This window comes from Ischnura elegans, chromosome 5 (genome assembly GCF_921293095.1).
Source record: "Ischnura elegans chromosome 5, ioIscEleg1.1, whole genome shotgun sequence".
NCBI classification, from domain to species: Eukaryota; Metazoa; Arthropoda; class Insecta; order Odonata; family Coenagrionidae; genus Ischnura; species Ischnura elegans.
The window spans coordinates 118,467,580-118,488,761 of record NC_060250.1 but is presented as its reverse complement, the minus strand read 5'-3'; the positions used below and the strand labels follow the sequence as shown (position 1 = coordinate 118,488,761).

At 36.0% G+C, this 21,182-nt stretch overlaps 1 protein-coding gene across 1 annotated transcript; it reads left to right on the top strand.

The window, feature by feature from the left end:
- Positions 1-306: 306 nt before the first annotated feature.
- Positions 307-20,374, top strand: LOC124159468 (matrix metalloproteinase-2-like). The gene is made up of 7 exons (XM_046535292.1): positions 307-452; positions 7,705-7,734; positions 10,973-11,097; positions 14,261-14,402; positions 14,733-14,892; positions 18,686-18,789; positions 20,114-20,374. Exons 1-7 carry the CDS (start codon positions 422-424, stop codon positions 20,242-20,244), a joined length of 723 nt encoding a protein of 240 aa, XP_046391248.1. The 5' UTR covers positions 307-421; the 3' UTR covers positions 20,245-20,374.
- Positions 20,375-21,182: the final 808 nt, after the last annotated feature.

Genomic DNA, 21,182 nt, shown 5'->3' with positions numbered 1-21,182 from the left:
TTCAAATTCCATTCAGACTAACATTTTAAAATTTCCGCTCCACGGTACTGCCAACATGTGCTGCCAAACACTTTACATTTGGTACCACTGATTGAGAGCACCGCTAGGGCTTACGCTCGCCGGCGAGCTCCTGCAGTCACTAGTTTCCCAAAGGCTCTACGGAAGCAATCAGACTATTTGCTTAAACCGCTAAGACTGTGATAAAGGCACATAAGTCATGAAATTGATCAAACATGCTTTGATATAAAGGTAAACTGAGTTCTCACTGAGGTGTAACCTACTCTTTGAATTAACCGTGTAATGAGATAAGAAATTGAGGAGCAGTTATCAAAGGTAAATTTAACTGATAGAAAACTATCTAGAAAAAGGATGCTCGGGTAAGCTTTACAACACGCTCAGTAAGGATAGTAAATCTCGCAGAATGACAGTCTTCACCTCAGCTGTTTTATTCGGTAAGTGGACACACCTATATTCAGGATAGATTGAACTGGTTATGCTCCCGAATATATATTGATCATAATGGTAATGATCGGCCATCATTGAGAAGGTATTTTTTTCTTTTTCCTTGGTAATCAGAAGCAATTGAGCTCATTAGTGACCCCTTACACATTTCTCCTCGTATTTACTGCCTTCAATCAACACGTCCTCATAATGATTTTATTTGAACCGACATTGGCCACGTTATATCAGTCTCGTGCATTTTGCGTGATTTTCCTCTTTAGTACCCCAGACAGCACAACAACGTCATGAAAGCGTTTCATTCCATTTTTAAGGCATTTAAAAAACGGCGGAAAACGTACTGAAACATTACATCAGTCCGTCCGAAAAAAGGTTTTTTTCTCGACACTGAACACGTCTTTCCATTGCGTCTAAAACGTTTTCATGCAGTCATAAAAACGCCATTTTTCAGTCCTAAAAAACGCCTTTTTATGCCCCAAACATCGTTATTTTTATTATAATAACGTTTTCTCTGCCCTCATGACGGTAAAATAAAACAAAGCAAACGTAAGAAACGGGAAAAGGTACGTTAAATAAAAAATAAAGCATTTTATAGACCCCGCGAATATGTGAGAACGGAGATTTCCGCTGTGCACGATGAAATTCTTAAATTTCCGTTACGTTGTAGAGGAGAAGACCAAGGGCGTACCCAGGATCAAAACTAGGGAAGGGGGGGAAGCCATGGTTGTTCAAGTTGTACGTAAGATGCAAGCATGGAAAAGGTCAATGAAATCAACATTTAAGGAAACTGTAGGAGCTCTTTATTAGTTTTTTAAATTATTTGCTTGAAAAAGTATGATTTTCCTTAAAGACATTTGCGATTTTTGCTAGGGGAGGGGGAGGGGCAGCTGCCCCCTCATGCCTCTCGCTGGGTACGCCAATGAAGAAGACAAAATTTTCGCTGGCACTACTGTGGGCTTTTTCAGGTCGAGGAATGAATAGTAGCTTAGTAATTCTTAGGAGTAATAGTAGTAAATGTTCGGCCTGCATAGGTTGGCAGTAGTGCCAGTAAAACCGTTGTCTTCGCCTCTACAAACCGACACTAATGAAGAAACTCGTTGAAAATATTTTTTTAGTAAAGGAAAAAAAGTTGTGTATGAAATTAATGAATGAAAGGCTAATGGAATATGATAGGTAATGTTCTCAAAGCGCATGGCAAATGAGGCAAAAGAAAAATGACTTAATGTGAGGCAAATACTGCACGCGAACAGTCACACGGCAAAGGAACGGAGAACTGGACGCTGACAGCTCCTCATGCAAGGGAAGTGCATAGATGAGGCCCGATTCCATCCCATAGGAGGCTGATTTCTGTTGCCACTTCGGTCGCATTTTAATCGGTTTTCAAAACTGTCCGCGGCGCGGTAATGAGAGAAATGCGATCCACATTTTTCCAATATTTTGCAAAAAGCAGTGACGTCATGGAAAATATTAAAATTTGTTGCCGACGCCGGAACGCACTTTCCGTAACGTTTCTCAGAAGTGAAATATTACTGTCTGTTTTTTATTACAAGTTATTATATTTACATTTTATTACAATTTCTTTTGTTATGGTAACGAATTTATATATTAGAAAATTTGAGGCAGCAAAATTGCATATCTCAAAAAGTGTTATTTGACCATTATGTCCTCCGTAACGGCATTCCGGAACGTTCCGGCACCATTAAATCACTGGCAGCAAGGATATATCAAGTGTAACGAATGGCATTGAAGAGTTATAAATTTGATAAATCACATCATCATGAATTATATTTCGATAGACATATAATACCTATTTCCCCGTGAAACTCGGATCAATTTGTCCGCCAGCGACGCGAGTGGCGTCTTCTGTAAACCCATTTAAGTGCGCGGTGGGTGACGACACATTTAGAGGCAGACTTGCGGGTCCTCTTTTGTAATATCCGTTTCCTCATGGCTCGAACCAAAGAGACTGCATAAATAAGGACCAATTACATGCCATTGAAGGGTGATTCCTGCCTCCACTTCGGTCGCATTTTAATCTGTTTTAAAAAATGTCCGCGGCGCGGGAATGAGTGCATGCGATCCGATATTATCCAATATTTTTAAATATAATGCTTATAATTCTGAAGAATAGCATTGCAAAAAATTATGATTTGATAGATCACACCATCTCGTATATAAATTTCGGTGAAAACCGGTATCGCTGGTCTACATAAATTTTGCCCCAGAGACGTTGTTGGGCGATCTGAGACGCATTTTTCGCGCTAATTCCGAATTACGCTTACGCTAATTGTGCTTACATTCTTTCTACCACGTTTCCTTTCAGTTTCCTTAGTACAGCCTAATGTAAGTTTTTGCTCAAACAATAATAATTTATTGATAATTTAATTCATTTACATATAGTGATAGCATGACCAGGTGAAAATAAAACTTACCTGCCAAAACATGTTGTCCTACATTATTTTGTCGAAGCATGTGTATCACAATGTAACCCATTGTCAAGGGCGTACCCAGGATATCAAAACTAGGGGGGGTCAAGCCATTGTTGTTCAAGTTGTAGGTAAGATTTAAGCATGGAAAAGGTGAATGAAATCAACATTTTAAGGAAGCTGTAACAGCTCTTTATTAGTTTTTAAATTATTTGCTTGAAAAAATATTATTTTCCTTAAAGGCATTTGCGATTTTTGCTTCTAGGGGGGGACAGATGCCCCCTCCTGCCCCTTGCTGGGTACGCCCATGCCCAATGTTGCTTCTAAAGGCCGTTTTACACGGTACACGGAATTACGTAATCTGGCGTGCGTGCGAAGGCGCATTCAAAATTGCGTCGTGTAAGGCAGTGAATTGCTAGAACACATGCGAGAATGCGTGGATGCGAGACGGCAAAATAGCCCCTGTTCTAATTTCATTTATGCATTCGCGCAATTCCACGCCATTTTAGAAATTCAGGCAGCTCTAACCTGCGCAAATCCGTGCCCCGTGTAAAACCGGCCTTAATTAACATGAAAAATGTATGCATTTTCAGCTCTATTCAGGAAAGATTTGAACTACGTGCTATTTTGTGCTGCAAAGTTTAATGGTGAAATATGTAGATACTACAATATTTATGATAGAGTGAAAATTTTTGCTATATTAAAGTCAGGAGTCTTTAGAATTAATTTTTCTCAGGAGCTGCTCCGGGTTAGAAAGGGTTTAACTTGCACTATCCTATCGTTTTGTTCAAATCTGTGGCGTTGCTAGGGGAGAAGTACGGGAGGTCCGCCCCCAACCCCCGAAATATAAAAACACAATTACTTCCCTTCATAATAGAGAACAAAATATAGAAAAATTATAATTTACGAGAGATTTATTTAATGTATACAGAATTTTTATTGTAGAAATTTTTTATTTTAATTAATTTTTTAAAGAAAAGAAATTTTATTGAATTTAAAAAGAAGTTTTTTCGATTACACTGGTCGACATAGATTTTGTCCTAGAGACATTGTTGGGTGATCTTAGATGTATTTTTCGCGCTGATTCGTAATCTGTGGTTAGATTCTTTCTATCACGTCCAGTTTTCTTAGGACAGCTTAATGTGTCATTTTGCTTTTACGAGAGTTATAGTTTAATTCATTTAAATATCATCATAGCATGAGCAGGTGAAAATAAATATTTCCTGCCAACACATGTTGTCTTACGATGTCGTGTCTTCCTATATACTGTCAAAAAATGTTTTAACTTGCACTATCGCATCATTTGTTTTAAAGCAATGGTGAATCAGCTGCCACTTCGCACCAGTATATGACCAACTGTCGGTGCGTGAAGATGATTGTTTTTTTCTCCGAAGATGGTTTGAGAATTTTGTAGTTCATCTGGTGGAACGTATTTTATTACGAAAGAGGATTTAAATGGCCTAGTATACGATTTGTATTTGTCCAAAAAGCAGAGTGCAATCTTAGGATCACGATTAAAGGGTTGGACATGGCTGGATCCAAATACGAAAATTTTTATGTATCGATCTTGCCATGACGAATTTAAATTAGTTTTTTTTCTCAAGAAAACAACTTTAATTTTTGCAATGATGTTCTCTCTTTTATGAGTACTCGTACTTTTGAATTCAACATAAATAATTGGCGTTTGTTCATTGATTCCCCCAAGGTTATTTTAAAGGCTAATATCGTGCATAATGACTATGAGCTCCTCTCAATACTGATAGCTCATGGAAGTGACATAAAAGAATCTTACGAGAATATGCAGTTACTTTTAAAAAGAATCACTAAGAAAAATATAAGTGGAAAAATTGTGGCGACTCATAAGTAATTACGATTTTACTACGCTTACAGCTTAGCTACACGAAATATTGTTGCTTCATCTGCGAGTGGGATAGCAGAGACAGAAAAAAATCATTGCTTAAAAAAAATTGGTCGTAACGTAAGGGACTCGTTCCCGGATCCAAAAATGTCCTTTTTCAGCCTTTGGTCGCTCCGAAAATATTCTTTATCCACCAATACGTATAAAATGAGGACTTTCTTAAATTTTGTGAAAGCCATGCACAAAAATGGTAATGATTTTACTTGTTTGAAACAAAAATTCCCTAAAATCAGTGAGGCAAAGATAAAAAAAGGAATTGTATTGAACGATAGATTAGGGAAGTGCTGAAGGATTCGGAATTTCAAGATCACTTGAGTTCAACGGAAAATAAGCGCGTGGAACGTATTCAAAAATGTATCTGTATATTTTTAAGGAAATGTCATGGCTCAAAATTATTGCGATCTGGTGGCTAATCTAATTTAATTGTACCAAATAATGGGCTGCAATATGTATTTGAAACTTCACTTTCTCGACTCACGCCTTAACTTTTTTTCCACCAATCCTTGGCGCTGTTCCTAATGAACACAGTGACCATTTCCACCAGGATATTTTACTAATGGAAAATGGCACCAAGGAATGATCAGCAACATGTCAGCAGATTACTACTGAATATTGAATGGGTACTTGTCAGATGATAAATATGCGATAAAATCCTAAAAAGTACCCATTTTTCAGTTTCAAAAATCACGATTTATTAGTAGAAACTTCCTTGAATTCTTAATTAAATCGGTTGTCCTATGGAAACTAGACGTGATAGAAAAATTCTGAAGACAGATTCGTAATCAGCAAGAAAAAAACCTTTACGATCACCCAAAAACATGTCTGGGGCAGAAAAGTTTTTTTGCTCACCAGCCTAATTATATTTTATTACCCCGTGAAACTCACGATAAATTTGACCGTCAGCGACGCGAGTGACGATTTTCGTAAACTTATTTAAATGCGCGGTGGTTGAAAAGGCATTTGAAGAACATCTTGAGGATCCTCTTTTTTTTAAATTCGTGGATCGAAATGCAAATAACGTTATGTCATTGTTTCATATGGAGCAAGCAGAGCAAGGAGAGCAAGCCATCTATAGCAACGTATTTCAAAACGTGATAAAAGAAACTAAAATCGTGTTTGAGAAAAACTTTTTCCTTGGAAGGAGTAACTCTGGAAAACGTTTTTATTTTAAATTTCTGAAACCAAAAACGACTTTCGCGGAAAATAAAACCATTTTTGCCGAAAAAGAAACTTTTTACTGGTTTTTGTGCTGCTGCACCTAATACGATGTACGAAGTACGATGACATTGCACCAGAAATGTCGAAAAAGCCTCTTTGGCAATTTGAATAATATTTAAAATATTAAATTGCCAAAAAGTGATAAATTACTGACCAACACCAATTTTTTCAAATAGCAGGCCCCTGAAATCATATTCTACGTTCGTAATCGGAACTTAATCAGCAATTTTAAACTAATAGCTAGACAATTTAATTTACAATTAAATCGTAGGTACGTGAAAAAATATCTATAGCCCACCTCTAGATTCTACTTGCACCTTCATGTGAGCAAATAGAAATAATTGATGGAAATTATACACATTGGTGTATTGTAAATCCATATTTTGTTGCAAAAGCATATTGCAATGTAAAATACTTCATGTGAGTATAGTCAATAATATGAAAGCTCAATGATATATTATGATGGGTAAATTAATACATAAGAAATGGTGGCCAAAATTAACATGCTATATGCATGAGTAAGGTACCTGCTAAATACTGGAGTCATTCATTTCCCTTTTTAATCATGTTGACCAGTGGCAGATCTATTCTACATCTACATCTATATCTACATAATACCCCGCAAGCCGCCTAAAAGGCGCCTGGTGTTAGGACACCAGCCGTTTACAGCTAAAAAAATGAAAGACTCTAAAGAGGTTGGGACTAGCATTTATTTAAGTCCTTTATGGTCGGGGGAAAAACGAATTACCATATCTATCCATTCGGCAAAACATCTCTCTTAATTTATCGCTTCTATCGGACCTTGAAATATAGTGTGGCTCTAATATTATGTTCTCTGTGTTCCTCTTAAAGGTATCCATTCTCAATTGTTCAAGCAATCTAAGGCTAGCGCGCAGCGCCAGAGTCTCCAGTGGCTCCCAGCCTGATTCGCTTAACATCTGGGTAACACTGTCTGTATGCCGGTAGCAGTTTTTGAGGAAACGCGCAGCCTTCCTTTGTATTTTATTCAGTTCCCGGATTAAGTCTTTCTGCACCGGATCCCATACGCTCGCTGCATAATTGGGGGGGATCTATGGGAGCTAGCCTCCCCTCACCATTGGGTCAAAACCATTGGCGTTGTCAGCATCAACACTTTGGGGGGGACAAATGGGGTTATGTTTAATGTTTTTATACAATTTAGGGGGGGGGGGACAAAACTGGCTTTTCAAATATTGGGGGGGACGTGTCCCCCATGTCTCCTATGGTTGCGACGCCCATGGTCAAAACACACACTAGATGAAATCAAAGTTTTTGGAGGTTGCCACTTTGTACAAAAGTATTTATTTATATTTTGCAATATATATACCTACTTAAACGAATTGAAATACAAATTATAATTAATTCTTGCATTAAAAATTATATTTCTTTAATAATTATAAAAGTACATAATTACATCTAAATTTAGGGCCCTTTTATACACTTTTGGTATGTTACAATCCAGTGGCAGATCCAGAGAGGGGCATTGGGGGGCTATAATCGCTCCCTTGGGTATACAATTTACACTAGATAAAATAGTAATTTAGTTCAAACTCCAATACTGCTGGGAGGTTACCCCCCCACTTATCCCCTACTCTGGATCTACCACTCATGTTGACACTCTTTCAAAAGCATTGAAAATATACATTATTATATTGTTTATTACAGGTGTGGTGATTGCCATAACCAGCTGCAACTGTGAGTATATTCTTATTAACTCTGCTAATTCATGGCTTCTGATGTGCCTCCATAGTAATAAAAAAACCCATTCTGGACAACAATTTTTTTACCTAAGGAAAAAATATTTTCCTTCCAAAGTTCACTCAAGCTAGTCCATAGGAAGAACATCCACCCATTTTTAAAAACTTTTTACTCAAAGCTGATTAAAATTAAGGTATGTGTCAAAGTCGGTACATTGGGTATTTCCGTCACAGTTAGGCTTTACCTGTAGGTAGACAACTTGCCACATAATTGTTAGATTAAAAAGAAATATATCTTAATAAACTGCCTACTTACAATAGTCAGTCTTACCAACAAAACATATTGGAACATCCCTGTTAAAATTATACCTTCCATAATCTATGTCAATGCACTATGTGGAAATCATTAATAACTCCATTACAATAAAACATCAGTTAGCAGCATGAAAAGAATATGCTAGGAAAAAAAGTTATTTTTCCAAAAGCAAACAAAAATGTAAAGTGAAATAAATTTGGATAGAGTTACAGCACTTTGGAGAGAAGTATTTATCGAACACTTATAAAAAGGATGCACCGTGTACTGTAATCATTTCAGCAAAACATTAAAATGAAGGGGAAGTATTAGAAGAATTTCCATAGATTTTTGGTATAAATAACAACAAACCGAGTTATTTTTCATGAAATTTAATGAAACAGCTGGAATTCTTATCCAAACACAAGAGTACATTGCATTTTGTAAGCTTTAGAAAAACTTTCTTAAGCACTCTCGAAGTCATCAGGTATCTCAGATTCCAAATCTTCTTTGCTTAAGCTTTCACCAGCATGAGGCAGGGGTGCAGCTAGGAATTAAAGCTAGGGGGGTTTAGATGCAACCAATACCGGGGTGTGTGGGGTATGGAATACCCACCAGGATAAGTGGTAGTTGCGAGATTAATAAACTGAGGAATTTTAAAATAAATGGATCAAAATGGTGAGTTTTACGGCTTTCTGAGGCAAATTTTATTGATCCTTACACTATTCTATATGTACATAATATCAATCCAATTAAGCAAAAGCAACTTAAAAACTTCTTTGAGCTCTGGGGTGGGGGTTTTATCCCCCAATACCCCCTCGCTCGCTGTGCCACTGGCATGAGAATCATAGGTATCTTTTGATGGGACAATCACATTTTGAACATCATCCCTCCTAATTTTCCAATTAAAGGTCACGGTATTCATTTTTTGAAATGCCAATAAAGTAAAAAATATCTAAAATGACATGTATAAATTTAACTTAGAAAATGTAAAATAGAACTTTGCCATTCAACTACTCTTTACTCTAAACGATATATAATTACGAAGGGGAATAAAAACGAATACATCATGAAGTATATTTATGAAACATAAGTATCTGGTTTTGATAGCAATTTGATTTAGCGATTAGTGATAGTGAAGGATATCAAAAGAACTGGGATAGATTTATTATCATTTCCTTCACTTTAGAATGCCCAAAGTATTCTTTTCGGTTATGTACAGCTGATTTGGTTTTTTCTTACACGGCTAAAATTTTCTCTTATTACATACCATATAAATCTGAATATAGTCCCCCCTTTTTTTTCAAAAATGCCCGTGATAAAAGTTTAGGGTTTTAGTTTAGTTTAAATCTCCGAACATAGTCCCCCTCCGAATATAGTCCCCCCCCCCTAATTTTGAGGCTTCAGTTTTGGGAAAAGTGAAAAAAATGTGTTACAATATTGTCCCCCCCTTTACTTTTACCACAGGCTTTTTTGGAAAAAAAGAGGGACTATATTCAGACATATAAGGTAATGACTTTGGTGAATTTTTATTTCCTTAAGAGCGTAACAACTTAATGCAGTTAAATATTAGTTGACATGAATTGTTTTACCTTATTTTAAAGAATTTACCCAGGATGCCAATTGTAGTCTTTTTTTAAATAATTCCTTGAGATCCACGATGCCACTAATTGTTCAATTGTGTATCACGAAAAATTAATTGCAAAGTTTTGAGACCGAAAAATTGGCCAAATGCACATTTACAACAAGTACATATGTATGTAGTGACTTTTTACTATTTAACTATGATGATTTTTGCTGCTCATTGGCACTAAGGTTCTTTTATAAAGTTCCTTTTCCATACCTCCACTGCAAAAACGGTCAACAATGTTAGTTGGTAATTGGTAAAACTTGGAGGTGAGCGTTTGTTTGGAGAATAGGAGATGACCGGTTATGCTCCAGACACTGCCAGCTGAGCGGATTCATATTGTTGGGCTACTAGATGAGCGGATATTATTTGGTGGGCAGTTGTTGAGCATTTTTGCAGTGGAGGTATCGTTATTCCCATAAAGAAAGAAAGAAAGATTACACAATTTAATTTCTGTGATATATTTTAAACTAGAAATTTTAAATGTGACTGTTCATTGCAATTTTAAAGTCACACAGGGGGAAATAACAATAATTACCAACTAAAATGGGGGTAGTAAAATACCTAACCTTTGTAATTAAAGGTAAGTAAAAACTCAAGGCATTGTAGTGATATGTGAACCTTTATTTGCAAGTGGCCAAACTCTTCATTCCCACTAAATCCAGAATATCTTTTATTATTGGCCAATAATTGATGAAATCACTTATTCACTCATATTTCTAATTCTCCATCTTCTTCCTCATTTACTTCCATGAATCTTCTCGGAAATTACAACGCAAGATAATCAAATGTAATAGAACAATATTTTAGATTTTCAAGAGACGGTTTCTGTAAGATGATGCAAGAATCTCCTGGGTCAGTTCTCAAACATATGTGAAAACCTTGTTGGTAACTGTGGTATTCCTTTTTGCATAATATTGAACTTTGTCTGAAAGGGATTGCAGAATAAGAAATATTTAGAACCTATAGGTGATCCAGTAGGTAGAATACTGAGCACGCTATGAGTTCAAAGTGGGGTGAAACATGTATTCACACGAGTCTTTGTTATGTAATGTGGCTCAGATAAATTTTCCAAACATGAATATGACAAATTTGCACATCTCTGACTTCCAAAGTAAGATTCCTCTTCTCCTATCCACACCTATGTTCAATTTGAATATGCAAATTTATATTGAGTTAGGTACTTCACAATTGTCTTTTATTTTACTACAAGGCATTAATAGATGTATTATCAGTTGTATGTGTATACTTTTAGCTTAAAGTTATAAATTATCCTGGGCCATTGACTTGGCCTGCCTTTTTCCCTGGATAAAATAGATGGTGTCATGGTTTGGGGTCATGGATGCATAGAAGAGCCTTCGGATGAAATACCTGACAGATGTAACACAAACTATGATGCCATTTCAATGATAAGAGGAGAGCTATATATATTCAAGGATAGGGTGAGTTGAATTCAAGTGTTAATGATTGACAACATATTTTCTCATTAAAAGCTAATAATGGCAGGGGTTGTCCCAAATATGCTCCAATTGAGATGGTCATCATATTAAAGACATTTTATAGAAAATATAACTGTAAATTAATTTAAGGGAGCAATTAATTGGCATCAGATTCCAGATAAAAAAGGTCAAAGAAAATCACCCTATTTACTAATTAGTAGATCCTAGTTAAAATAACAGGAAAATTGACCTGGGAGTGAGGTCGAAATTATGAATTAGCATAACAATTTTGGAAATTGTGATGTCTTACTCATTTCTTCTAATTACTCTTCTCCTGTGTTTATCAATTAAAACACGAGTCATGGAAGGAGGATTCTCAGTTTTAAATATACATAAATTCATTTATCAATGGAGTAGGGAACAGGGATGAGGCTCAAAATAGTTGAGACAATATGCATGCAAAGTACCTGATGATGTTTTGCAAAACATTATTGGGTACTTTGCTAATGAGATACGCTAAGGACTCAAGGCTCTAGTTGCAAATTTTGTATTATCAAAAGAATGTTGTTGGTGTGCCCAAAAAGTGGGTCTCTGCAAGGGATTCATATTCTTTTTGTGATCTTGAAATGACACCTGGGTACAGAGTTAAATTTTTCAGCTTAGTAAATCACTTTTTCTGTTAAACCTATGTCCCCAGTTCTCTTCCCTTGGAGATTTCTCACCAGTAGGCAGTGGCGCCGACTCCATGGGGCCTGAGGGGGGGCTAAGCCCCCCAAAAATTCGATATGGGGGGAGGAATTAAAGATTTGTCAGACTTTTTGATTTTCCCTGGAGTGTCATGTTAGGGAGAGTTGAGTTTTCAGGGTTCTAATGTTGATAATGTGACTCTTCTAAAATGCTACAAAAACTTGAAAACTCACTATTTATAAAATTTCCCAGGGCAGGACTCCCATGTGGGCCCCCCCAATCAGGGGCACAGCTAGGAATTAAGGCTGGGGGAGGTTTAGGTGCAACTAATACTGGGGTGTGTGGGGGTATGGAATACCCACCAGGATAGGCGGTAGGTACGAGATTAATGAATTGCAGAATTTTATGATATATGGTTTAAAATGGTGAATTTTACGACTTTCTGAGGGATATTTCATTAATCCTTACACTATTCTATTAGCGATATCAATCCAATTAAGTAAAATGGATTAATGTGAAAAATTTCTGTGAGCTCTGGGGGGGTGGAGCTTCTTACAAATTATGTTTACAACCAATTAAACCTCTAAATTGGCATAATTATGGAAATTGGAACTCAGAAAAATCACCTGTTGGTTTGAAATAACTTTTAAATGGCATTCATAACTCACAAGCAAAGTCATTAATTACGAAAAGCCTATGGTTATTCGTTCACATGTAATTGATATCTTGTTGAACAACCTAAAGTAAAAGGCCATTATATGCAGTTTCCCGTGATATGGAGATACATGTAAAAATTTTCTCACAAAATGAAGCCCGTCAGAAGGAAGGTATGTAGTTTTGGATATTAAAAAACTAAACACATAATTCCCCAAACCCCCCCTCCCTCACCGCGCCAATGCCCCCAATATCTTTCATAAGTCAGCACGTGTACTGCCAGTAGGCTATGTGAATGTAATAAAATTTGATAAGGCTGTTACATGTTGAGCAGTTGGTCACTAAGCCTCTGTAGATTTTAAGAATAGTCTGAAATAGACTGAAAAAAAAATGATCCAAAAAATTTACTAGCAAAATTTTTACTTTGAAATTCACTGTAATTATATTATATTATACCACACCTATACTTTTAACCCTCTTAGTGCTATCCTTCTTCCTTACCTACTGGTGAGAAATGCTGAAATGATGAAAGAGATCGCAAGATATTATGTAGTTGTTGATGAACGTGCAGGTGCGGATGGAAAATTTTTATATCTTTGTCCCACTCAGTCCACAGACAAAATTACACAAAAAAACCTGTCCTTCAAATGTTTTTGTAGCTGTTTTTTTTTGCTGAAAAGGAGAAATATTGTTCAAAGTGGTAGTCATTGGACAGAGCCTTTGAATGCCATATCTAATAGATACTATAATTGGTTCCATGAGATATTGGTCTTTATTATGGGTGATATTTAATAGGAGAGGTGGTTAACCTTTTCCCTACTATAAATGTATATATACGTGTGGACGTTTCCTGGCCCAGGAGACGACGGCCGTATATTTACGTGTGAGATTTTTCTGGCCAGGATAACGAAAGCCGTATATATATTTTTTCTAGCTCTCCCCCTTTTAGGACGGTCACGGGTTTACGTCGTCTTTGTCTTGGGACCCAACCCTGCGGGGTTTAGGATTTACCCTCGGAATCCGGGAGCAGGTATAACCCCTATTAACGGTAAGGGACAGTGGTCGTACAATTGTTTATCCAGTCAGTTTTCGAAATAAATATTTGTTCATTTCTCATAAAAAATAAACTCAGAATTGAATTATTTGTCTTTTGAGCAGCATTTACAATTTTCAAACTAAATTCTACGACAAATATTAACTTATATCTCAAGTTATGTATAAACATCAACATGGAAGTTGTTGCTGCATTAACTGCGTTAAAATTGACCTTAATATTTGACAATGCTAAGAAAAAAATGAGGAATTCAATTCAAAGTCTGCAATTAACGTACAATTAACAATTATCCATTTGCTAAATACATATAAGCAATACATAAGTTGACCGCGAACCAATGCCGCAGGTATGGTTGTAAACCCGGAAATGAGGGAGCACAACTACTCTCGGAGTGCAAGATAATGTGGAGTTTCAGCGAGGAGGGGTCGAAAAAGGTTCAGCGAGACCCTTCTTAACAAATGTCCTCCAAAAATGCTCTATACCACGAGGAAGAAGAGTCTCTTGGGGCTCAGTACAGCAGTCATGCTAAGACGAAAACTCTGCTGCCTCGAAAGGGTTAAGAGAGGTTTCACCGTACAAAATGAATTTTTGTTACCATGGGAAGAAACTCACATTTACTGATGCTTCTCAAGTTGTAATGGCTGTTCTTATAAGTTTTGCCTTCAGAACAGGAATAATAGAGATTGGTAATCATGTACATGATTAATAAGGCTACAATAGTACTTGTTCAGTCAACAGGCAAGCAGTAAAATATCTCTTACTTCTTTACAGTATTTCTGGAGAATCAATGACCATGCTGACCCTAAAATTCAACTAATCCAGACAAAGTCTTTCTTCCATAACCTGCCTGAGAATTTTTCACACATCGATGCAGTTTATGAGAGGAGTGACCAGAAGATCGTATTTTTTATTGGTAATATTTTAATTATTCGGAATAATTTACGTATTATTAAGGAAAATTAAAGTTAAAATATGCAGCTTATAATTTACATGATGACAAGCAAACATTATTACTTTAACAGAATAGATAAAAAAATATTTTCCAATCCATTCCAATAATCAACTTAAAAAAAGAAATATTTAAGTATGAAATAATTGATAAGGCTGCTCTCATATGCATACGTACATAGTACAATATGTTATTAATACTTTTCTCGATATCTGATGTTGTTACAAAGTGGAATGTTGGTGACAGTAATATTTCATATGGTGAAACTTAATCTTGCAATCTTTTTTATTAAAGGTGATAAATATTACTTGTATAATGGCCCCAACATTATGCCTGATTTTCCTAAACCATTGACTGATATGGGCCTGCCGTCTTCTCTGGACAAAATCGATGGTGCCATGGTTTGGGGTCATAACTCTAAGACTTACTTATTCAGGTGCAAAATGTATTGGAAGTAAGTCATACCATGAAAAAATTATTGAGTTTGTTTACATGTTTGTACAGATGTTTACAACCGATTAAACCTCTAAATTGGCATAATTATGGAACTGAGAACTCATAAAAATCATCTGTTGGCTTGATACAACTTTTAAATGGCATTCATAACTCACAACCAAAGTCATTAATTATGAAAAGCCTATGGTTGTTCGTTCACATGTAATTGATATCCTGTTGAACACCCTAAAGTAAATGGCCATTGTGTGCTGTTTCCCATGATATGGAGATGCATATGAAAATTTTCTCACAAAATTATTACCTGTCAGAAGGAAGATACATATATGTATAGTTTTGGATATTGAAGAATTAAATCTGTTGTACACTATCTAAAATCCATAGATGCTCAGTTTTTGATGTGGTTGAAGTGGTGATGGCAAATGTGTCTCTATTGAGAGAGATGCCTAATTGATCTCCCTATAATTGACAGTAAACAGAAATGAATACATACATAGTATAGTCTGTTCCACAGATGTAGATTCTAAACACTGCATTTCTATTTCTGCTGGAAGCATGCTTTCCTATAACTAACTTACTCTTATGATCCCCTAACACCAAGCCAAGAACCTATACCCACCCACTTGCTCTATGCATCTCTCATTTGTAATTAAATTCATATTTAAATCAATGCTTGAAATTATTGTTAGGTGGAAGCAATCCATAATAATAAGGGAACCAGTTGCTAGCTTCCACAGATTTTAATAAAATTTATTTTTGGGTGTTTACAGTGGATTATTGTATCCCATCCACAGATTTTTCCTCTTGCATGCTGGAGGCTTCTCTGGAATAACATACATCCATAAACGAAGTTTATTTATTTTCAATGGTCCGCAAAAGCTTCAATTAATTATTTTCCACAGATTTATTACTCACATCCAGTTTCAGCTGTTAGGCCATTTTCAAGACTTGAATTCATTATATGTAATTCAATTTCATATTTCCTATTTTTTCCTCTCCCATAGCCATGAATATTACATTTAAGGATTCTAAATTCAATGGTCCAATATACTGTTACTGAACATGAATTTTAATGTACATATTTACAAAAGTTTCCACTACCATAGTGATTCAAATAACATGGGGAAATAAGCTATGTATATAATTAGGACCAGGGGTGGTCTGGGGTGATTAGGAGCCCTCGGCTGCAGCTCATGATGGGGCCCTCCTTACAAGGGATTGGGGGAGTCCTTCCATCGAAAAATATCAGGAAATTGCATGATTGAAAAGTGATTTTGATGCTATTCTGTCTATTGAAAGCAAGATAACATTTAATAAAAAAAGAGCAAAATCATGAGAAAAATTGTGTAAAAAGTGAGAATTAAAATTTAACCCTTGGTCTGTGGGAGGTTGCGATTTTAGCTGCCAGCCAATGGAGAAGAGGAGGCCTGTACAGAAGGCACCCCCTGCCACAAGGGCTGGTCTAGTAGAGTTAAGCTTCTTAGCAATCCTTAAAGTGAGGGAAAGTGCCCAAGTGCAAGATATCCAGGTAGCAATAAAAATTTTCAGTAAATGCCGCAGTTAGCATGCAAAACATATAAAAACGTTCCCACACTCTAAGGGTTAATAATGTATTGTGGTTCCATTATGTATTAAGTGAATTTGTTCCTTGAAACTGCACTTAAATCTAAAAATATCACTAAAATTACCTTTTCTAATAACCAATCAAGAAATAATCAGGCTCTTTTTATTCTTCTGATACCTATATTTTTTTTATGGAATCTTTTTACACTGAGTATATTGTAAATAAATAAAAATAAATGAAAACATAGACTTCTATAGTAAATGAAAATAAATTGTCTCAGGTAAGCTGCCTTTTTTTATAACACCTTATACTAACACATATACTTTTTTATAACGTATACTCTTCACAATAGATGCCAACTTTGCTGGGGACCCCAAAGTTTGGGGCTCTCAGCGATTGCTCCTGTTTAGGTCTGCTAACCAAAATTCATATTTGCCATGATATATCAAATTCCTAACTTATCAATGCTATTCGTCATGTGTGCAGAATATTTTTGAAAGTTGGGAAGAAATAGACCGATTTGCCCCTGTTGCCACACTGGATACTTTTGAAAACCGTTTACATATATGAGCACAAAGTGGCAACACATTCTCTACGGTGGCATTCACTTCTCTACTGGCTAGACTAAACAATACCTCCACCACACAAACGCTCAGCAATCACCCACCTAATCAAATCCGCTCAGCTGACATTAGCCGGAGCACAAACGCTCACCTTCAAAGCTTCGAGCATTGGAGGCTTATGCTCCGGCTACTGCCAGCTGAGTGCATTCATACTGTTGGGCTGCTAGATGAGCGGATTTGATTAAGTGGGCGATTGCTGAGTGCTTGTGCAGTGGAGGTATTGTAAAGCCTCCTCTATGTACTTGCGAAATACCTTCATTTTTGCAAAATTAGTTTCCTGTCAATAGTCTCTCATTTCCTGCTCTTGACTTCTTGAATGGTCGTATCTTTCTTGTCAAAGATATTTCATGCCTCTTTGGGGAATCCTGCAGATGCAAAATTCCCCGGAGTCAGAAATTTACAATAAGACAAATCCTCTTATAGACTTCATCCAGCTCCATATTGATAAGAAATCTGTCAAGACACTTAAAATCATGAAAAATTCAATTTTTGACATTTCAAAAATTTTGTCATTTCATTTGGTCTTCACAACAAGTTAATTCCTCTCTTTATATAGCCTTATAAATAGTTTTAATTTCTGCCTGAGAACCTTTGCTGTGCTGGAGCCTCACTCCAACTTTTCCTTCCATGAGCTTCATATAAATTTACAGGTTGTACTGAAAAAAATCTCTGTGGGTATATTCATGATTATAAGGTTGTTTCCGATTGTATCATTGGATACTTTAAAAATGGTATACTATGATAAAATCCATTCTCATATTTCTTATGGCATTCTGTTTTGGGGAAACTCACTTGTGGCTAAAAGAGCCTTTTCAGCCCAAAAACAAGCTATTAAAGCTATGTACCATGACCCTATCTGCACTCCAGGTAAAATCTTCTTTGCTCAATCTAAAATCCTCACCCTCCCTTCTTTGTATATCCTTATATGTGTCTGCTTTGTTAAAGCAAATCCTTCCCATTTTCTTCCAAATTCTACCTACCATGATCACCTCACCTGTTCAAGAAATAACATCCATTAAAACCAGTATTCCAGCTCTCTCTGTCTTAAAGGTACCAACCACTCTGCCTTGATCCTTTACAATAAAGTTCCCGAAGAAATAAAAAATAGCAACTCACTCTCCGTACTTAAAAAGAAACTAAAACTTCTCCTAGCTGAAAAATGCTACTACAGTGTTAATGAATATCTGGAGGATGTATTGTAAGGTAATTTCCTAGATGGCAACTAAAATTGCCTATTTTTTCCATGCATCTGTTAGTATTTATTAACCCTCTGGACTCTGTTTTAATGTTGTACATTTCATAGTTAAATGATTATCTTGGGAATTCCCAAGAATCTTATCCTGGTAATTTCAATATTCATGTATGAATGTAATCGTTTGTAAATTTTATACTTGACTTTAGCCTTGCAGATGTGTGTACTGCCAATGGTGAAATAAATTAATTTCATCAATCAAAAAATTACATCTCCGATTGGAACTCTCTGGTTGCTTTATTATTTTAATATCGAACGATAAACATTTTTCACTTGAGCAATCCATATCTTTTATCCAATCAATTAGATTGTTTTTAAGGGCTAATATTTTATGTGGAACTCTTCTGCATTGCAGGCTTAATGAAACAACGAAAAAGGTGGAACTTGACTACCCTAGGGATATGAAAATGTGGAGGGGAGTCGACTATAATATAGATAGCGTCTTTAAGTACACTGATGGTAAGTAATGCATTTTCTCTTTTTCTTTCATCATTAATGTAAGAGTGGAGTTCAATAAGTTATGCAAAACCTTTTAAAGAATGAAAAAGAAGAAACTTTGTGCTTCCACATGAAATATTCATTCACGCAATTACACGAGCATGGTTTCAACGCAAGACGTCATCATCACCTGATCACCGGATGATGACATCTTACGTTGACACCATGGTTGTGTAAATGCGTGAATAAATATTTCATGTGGAATCACATAGTTTCTTCTTTTTCATTCTTTAAAATGAAACGCTTTCACAAAGTTACGCTTGAAACCATCAATTGCAACACATTTTTCTAAAACAGGGGAATACCCTTTTTGCCACACATTGTCAAAGCATATTTGTTGTTGTGTGAAGGTTTGCTTAGATTGTTGAGAGAACTGATTATTGCAAGCTGAATTTGATGTTCAACTTAGCAGAAGTCAGATAAAACCAAAGCTATTGGCCTTGCAAAGGGCCCAATGGGTTTTGTTGTTCCAACCCCAACTCTTTTATTACAAATCCTCTCTCTGATACTACAAATACAGTTTATTGGATATCATCAATCAAGATTCATATCACGTTTTTGCTTGGCATTTAATTTTTGCTGTATTTGGGTACACGGTACAGAGAATGAGAGGGGCGAACGTCATCACTAGAACTTAAAGACCCATTTGAGGCTGGGAAACAGTCCCTTGATAATACATATGTTTATCGACTCTCTGTAGTATTGATAGTAGGGTTGATCCCTTCAATCTTGCCAGCGAAACACTTTCCATTGGCATTCGTTGGTTCAAGAAGATATCTTGGCATTGAAAACATAAATATTTTTTCTTTAACAAACGTACAAATAATTACCCATTAAATTGAAATTTATTACTTGCAATTTGATCATGTAATCAGGCTCTTAGTGGATTATTATTATCATAAGGAACCCAATGCGGTGAATATGTTATCTCTTATACCGGGCAAAAATTAGATAAACAATATTAAAATTTATTTCAAATTCTTAAAATATTACAAAACTATTAAAAAATTAAAAACATAAAAAGAAGTTAAAACAACAAATCCACAGCACAATTTAACAAGAAAAAAATCAGAGCAGAAAGTTTTCTCCGTTTAACCATTTTTTTTTGGCTAGTTATCTCTAAAAACTCATCTTACAGTGAGATATGAGGGAACGAATCTCCACCACTAAACATCACTCCTACTCATCCTATCCCCTTCTATTGCCTTCTCCTTGGGATGGTAGCATTTGTATCTTTCTTTCCTCATGGTTTAATGCTTGCCTAACTTTTGAAAATTCCTTGCAGGAATCACCTACTTCTTCAAGGGCATAGGGTACTGGGCATTTGATAACCGCAAAATGCGTGTACGGCATAGGGCACAGAAGTTGTCGGCGCAGAAGTGGATGGAGTGTCCTGAGGAAGAGGATGACGTTTAAGGCCCCTCAAGCAGCGGTGGTCTGGGATGATTGGGGGCCCTTGGATAGGATGATGGGGCCCTCCCCCAGAATTTTTGGGATATACATGCCTGGAAATGGATTTCGACGTTATTCTGGCTCTTAAAAACTATATAAAAGTTAATAAAAAAGGAATTTTAAAAATAATTATAAAAATTTAATAATGTATTATGGTTCTATTATCTGTATGGTGAATTGGTCCTTGAAACTACACTAAAATCTTAAATACCTCTAAAATAAATTTTTCGAATAACCCTTTCAATAAAGTATCTGGTTCTTCTTTATCTATTAACACCTTTAATTTATTTTTATGTCATCTTTTTTTTATAATTATACATTTAACTTTATTCCACTTGTATGAAATTACATTACAACCGAAAACCCTTGAAGAATGGTGGAAAGGTACCCCTTGTAAAATCGTTTTGGGGCTCCCATCATACACTGTTTGTACAGGATTGGTGATATCAATACATGACAAGTAAAATTCTTTCGTTGAATTCAGTGATATATTTTTTCTTATCATTTCCATTCAATTGTGATATTCCAGTAATATACATGCAAACAATACTAATATACATGGTCAGGGGTGCAGCTAGGAATTAAGGCTAGGGGGGGTTTTAGGCGCAAAACACTGGAGTGTCTGAGGGTGTGGAATACCCACCAGGGTAAGCAGGAGGTGCGGGGGCCCTCCCCTAGAAAGTTTTTCAGATAAATAGTCCAAAATGGTGAGTTTTACGGCCTTCTGAGGGATATTTTATTAATATTTACACTATTCTATAAGTAATTTTAATCCAATTTAGTGAAATGGATTAAACTTAAAAAAATTTCTGAGATCTGGGGGGGTTTTATCCCCCAAAACCTCCCCTTGCTGGGCCACTGCACATGGTAACTAACTTACTTCTACAAACACATAACAATTA

Bases quoted from the DNA above. Each gene is read 5' to 3' on its own strand.
- LOC124159468 (XM_046535292.1), top strand. From the start codon at position 422: ATGACAGTCTTCACCTCAGCTGTTTTATTCG. The intron at 453-7,704 runs GTAAGTGGACAC...TGTTTATTACAG, and splicing joins CACCTCAGCTGTTTTATTCG to GTGTGGTGATTGCCATAACC. The intron at 11,098-14,260 runs GTGAGTTGAATT...ACTTCTTTACAG, and splicing joins TATATATATTCAAGGATAGG to TATTTCTGGAGAATCAATGA.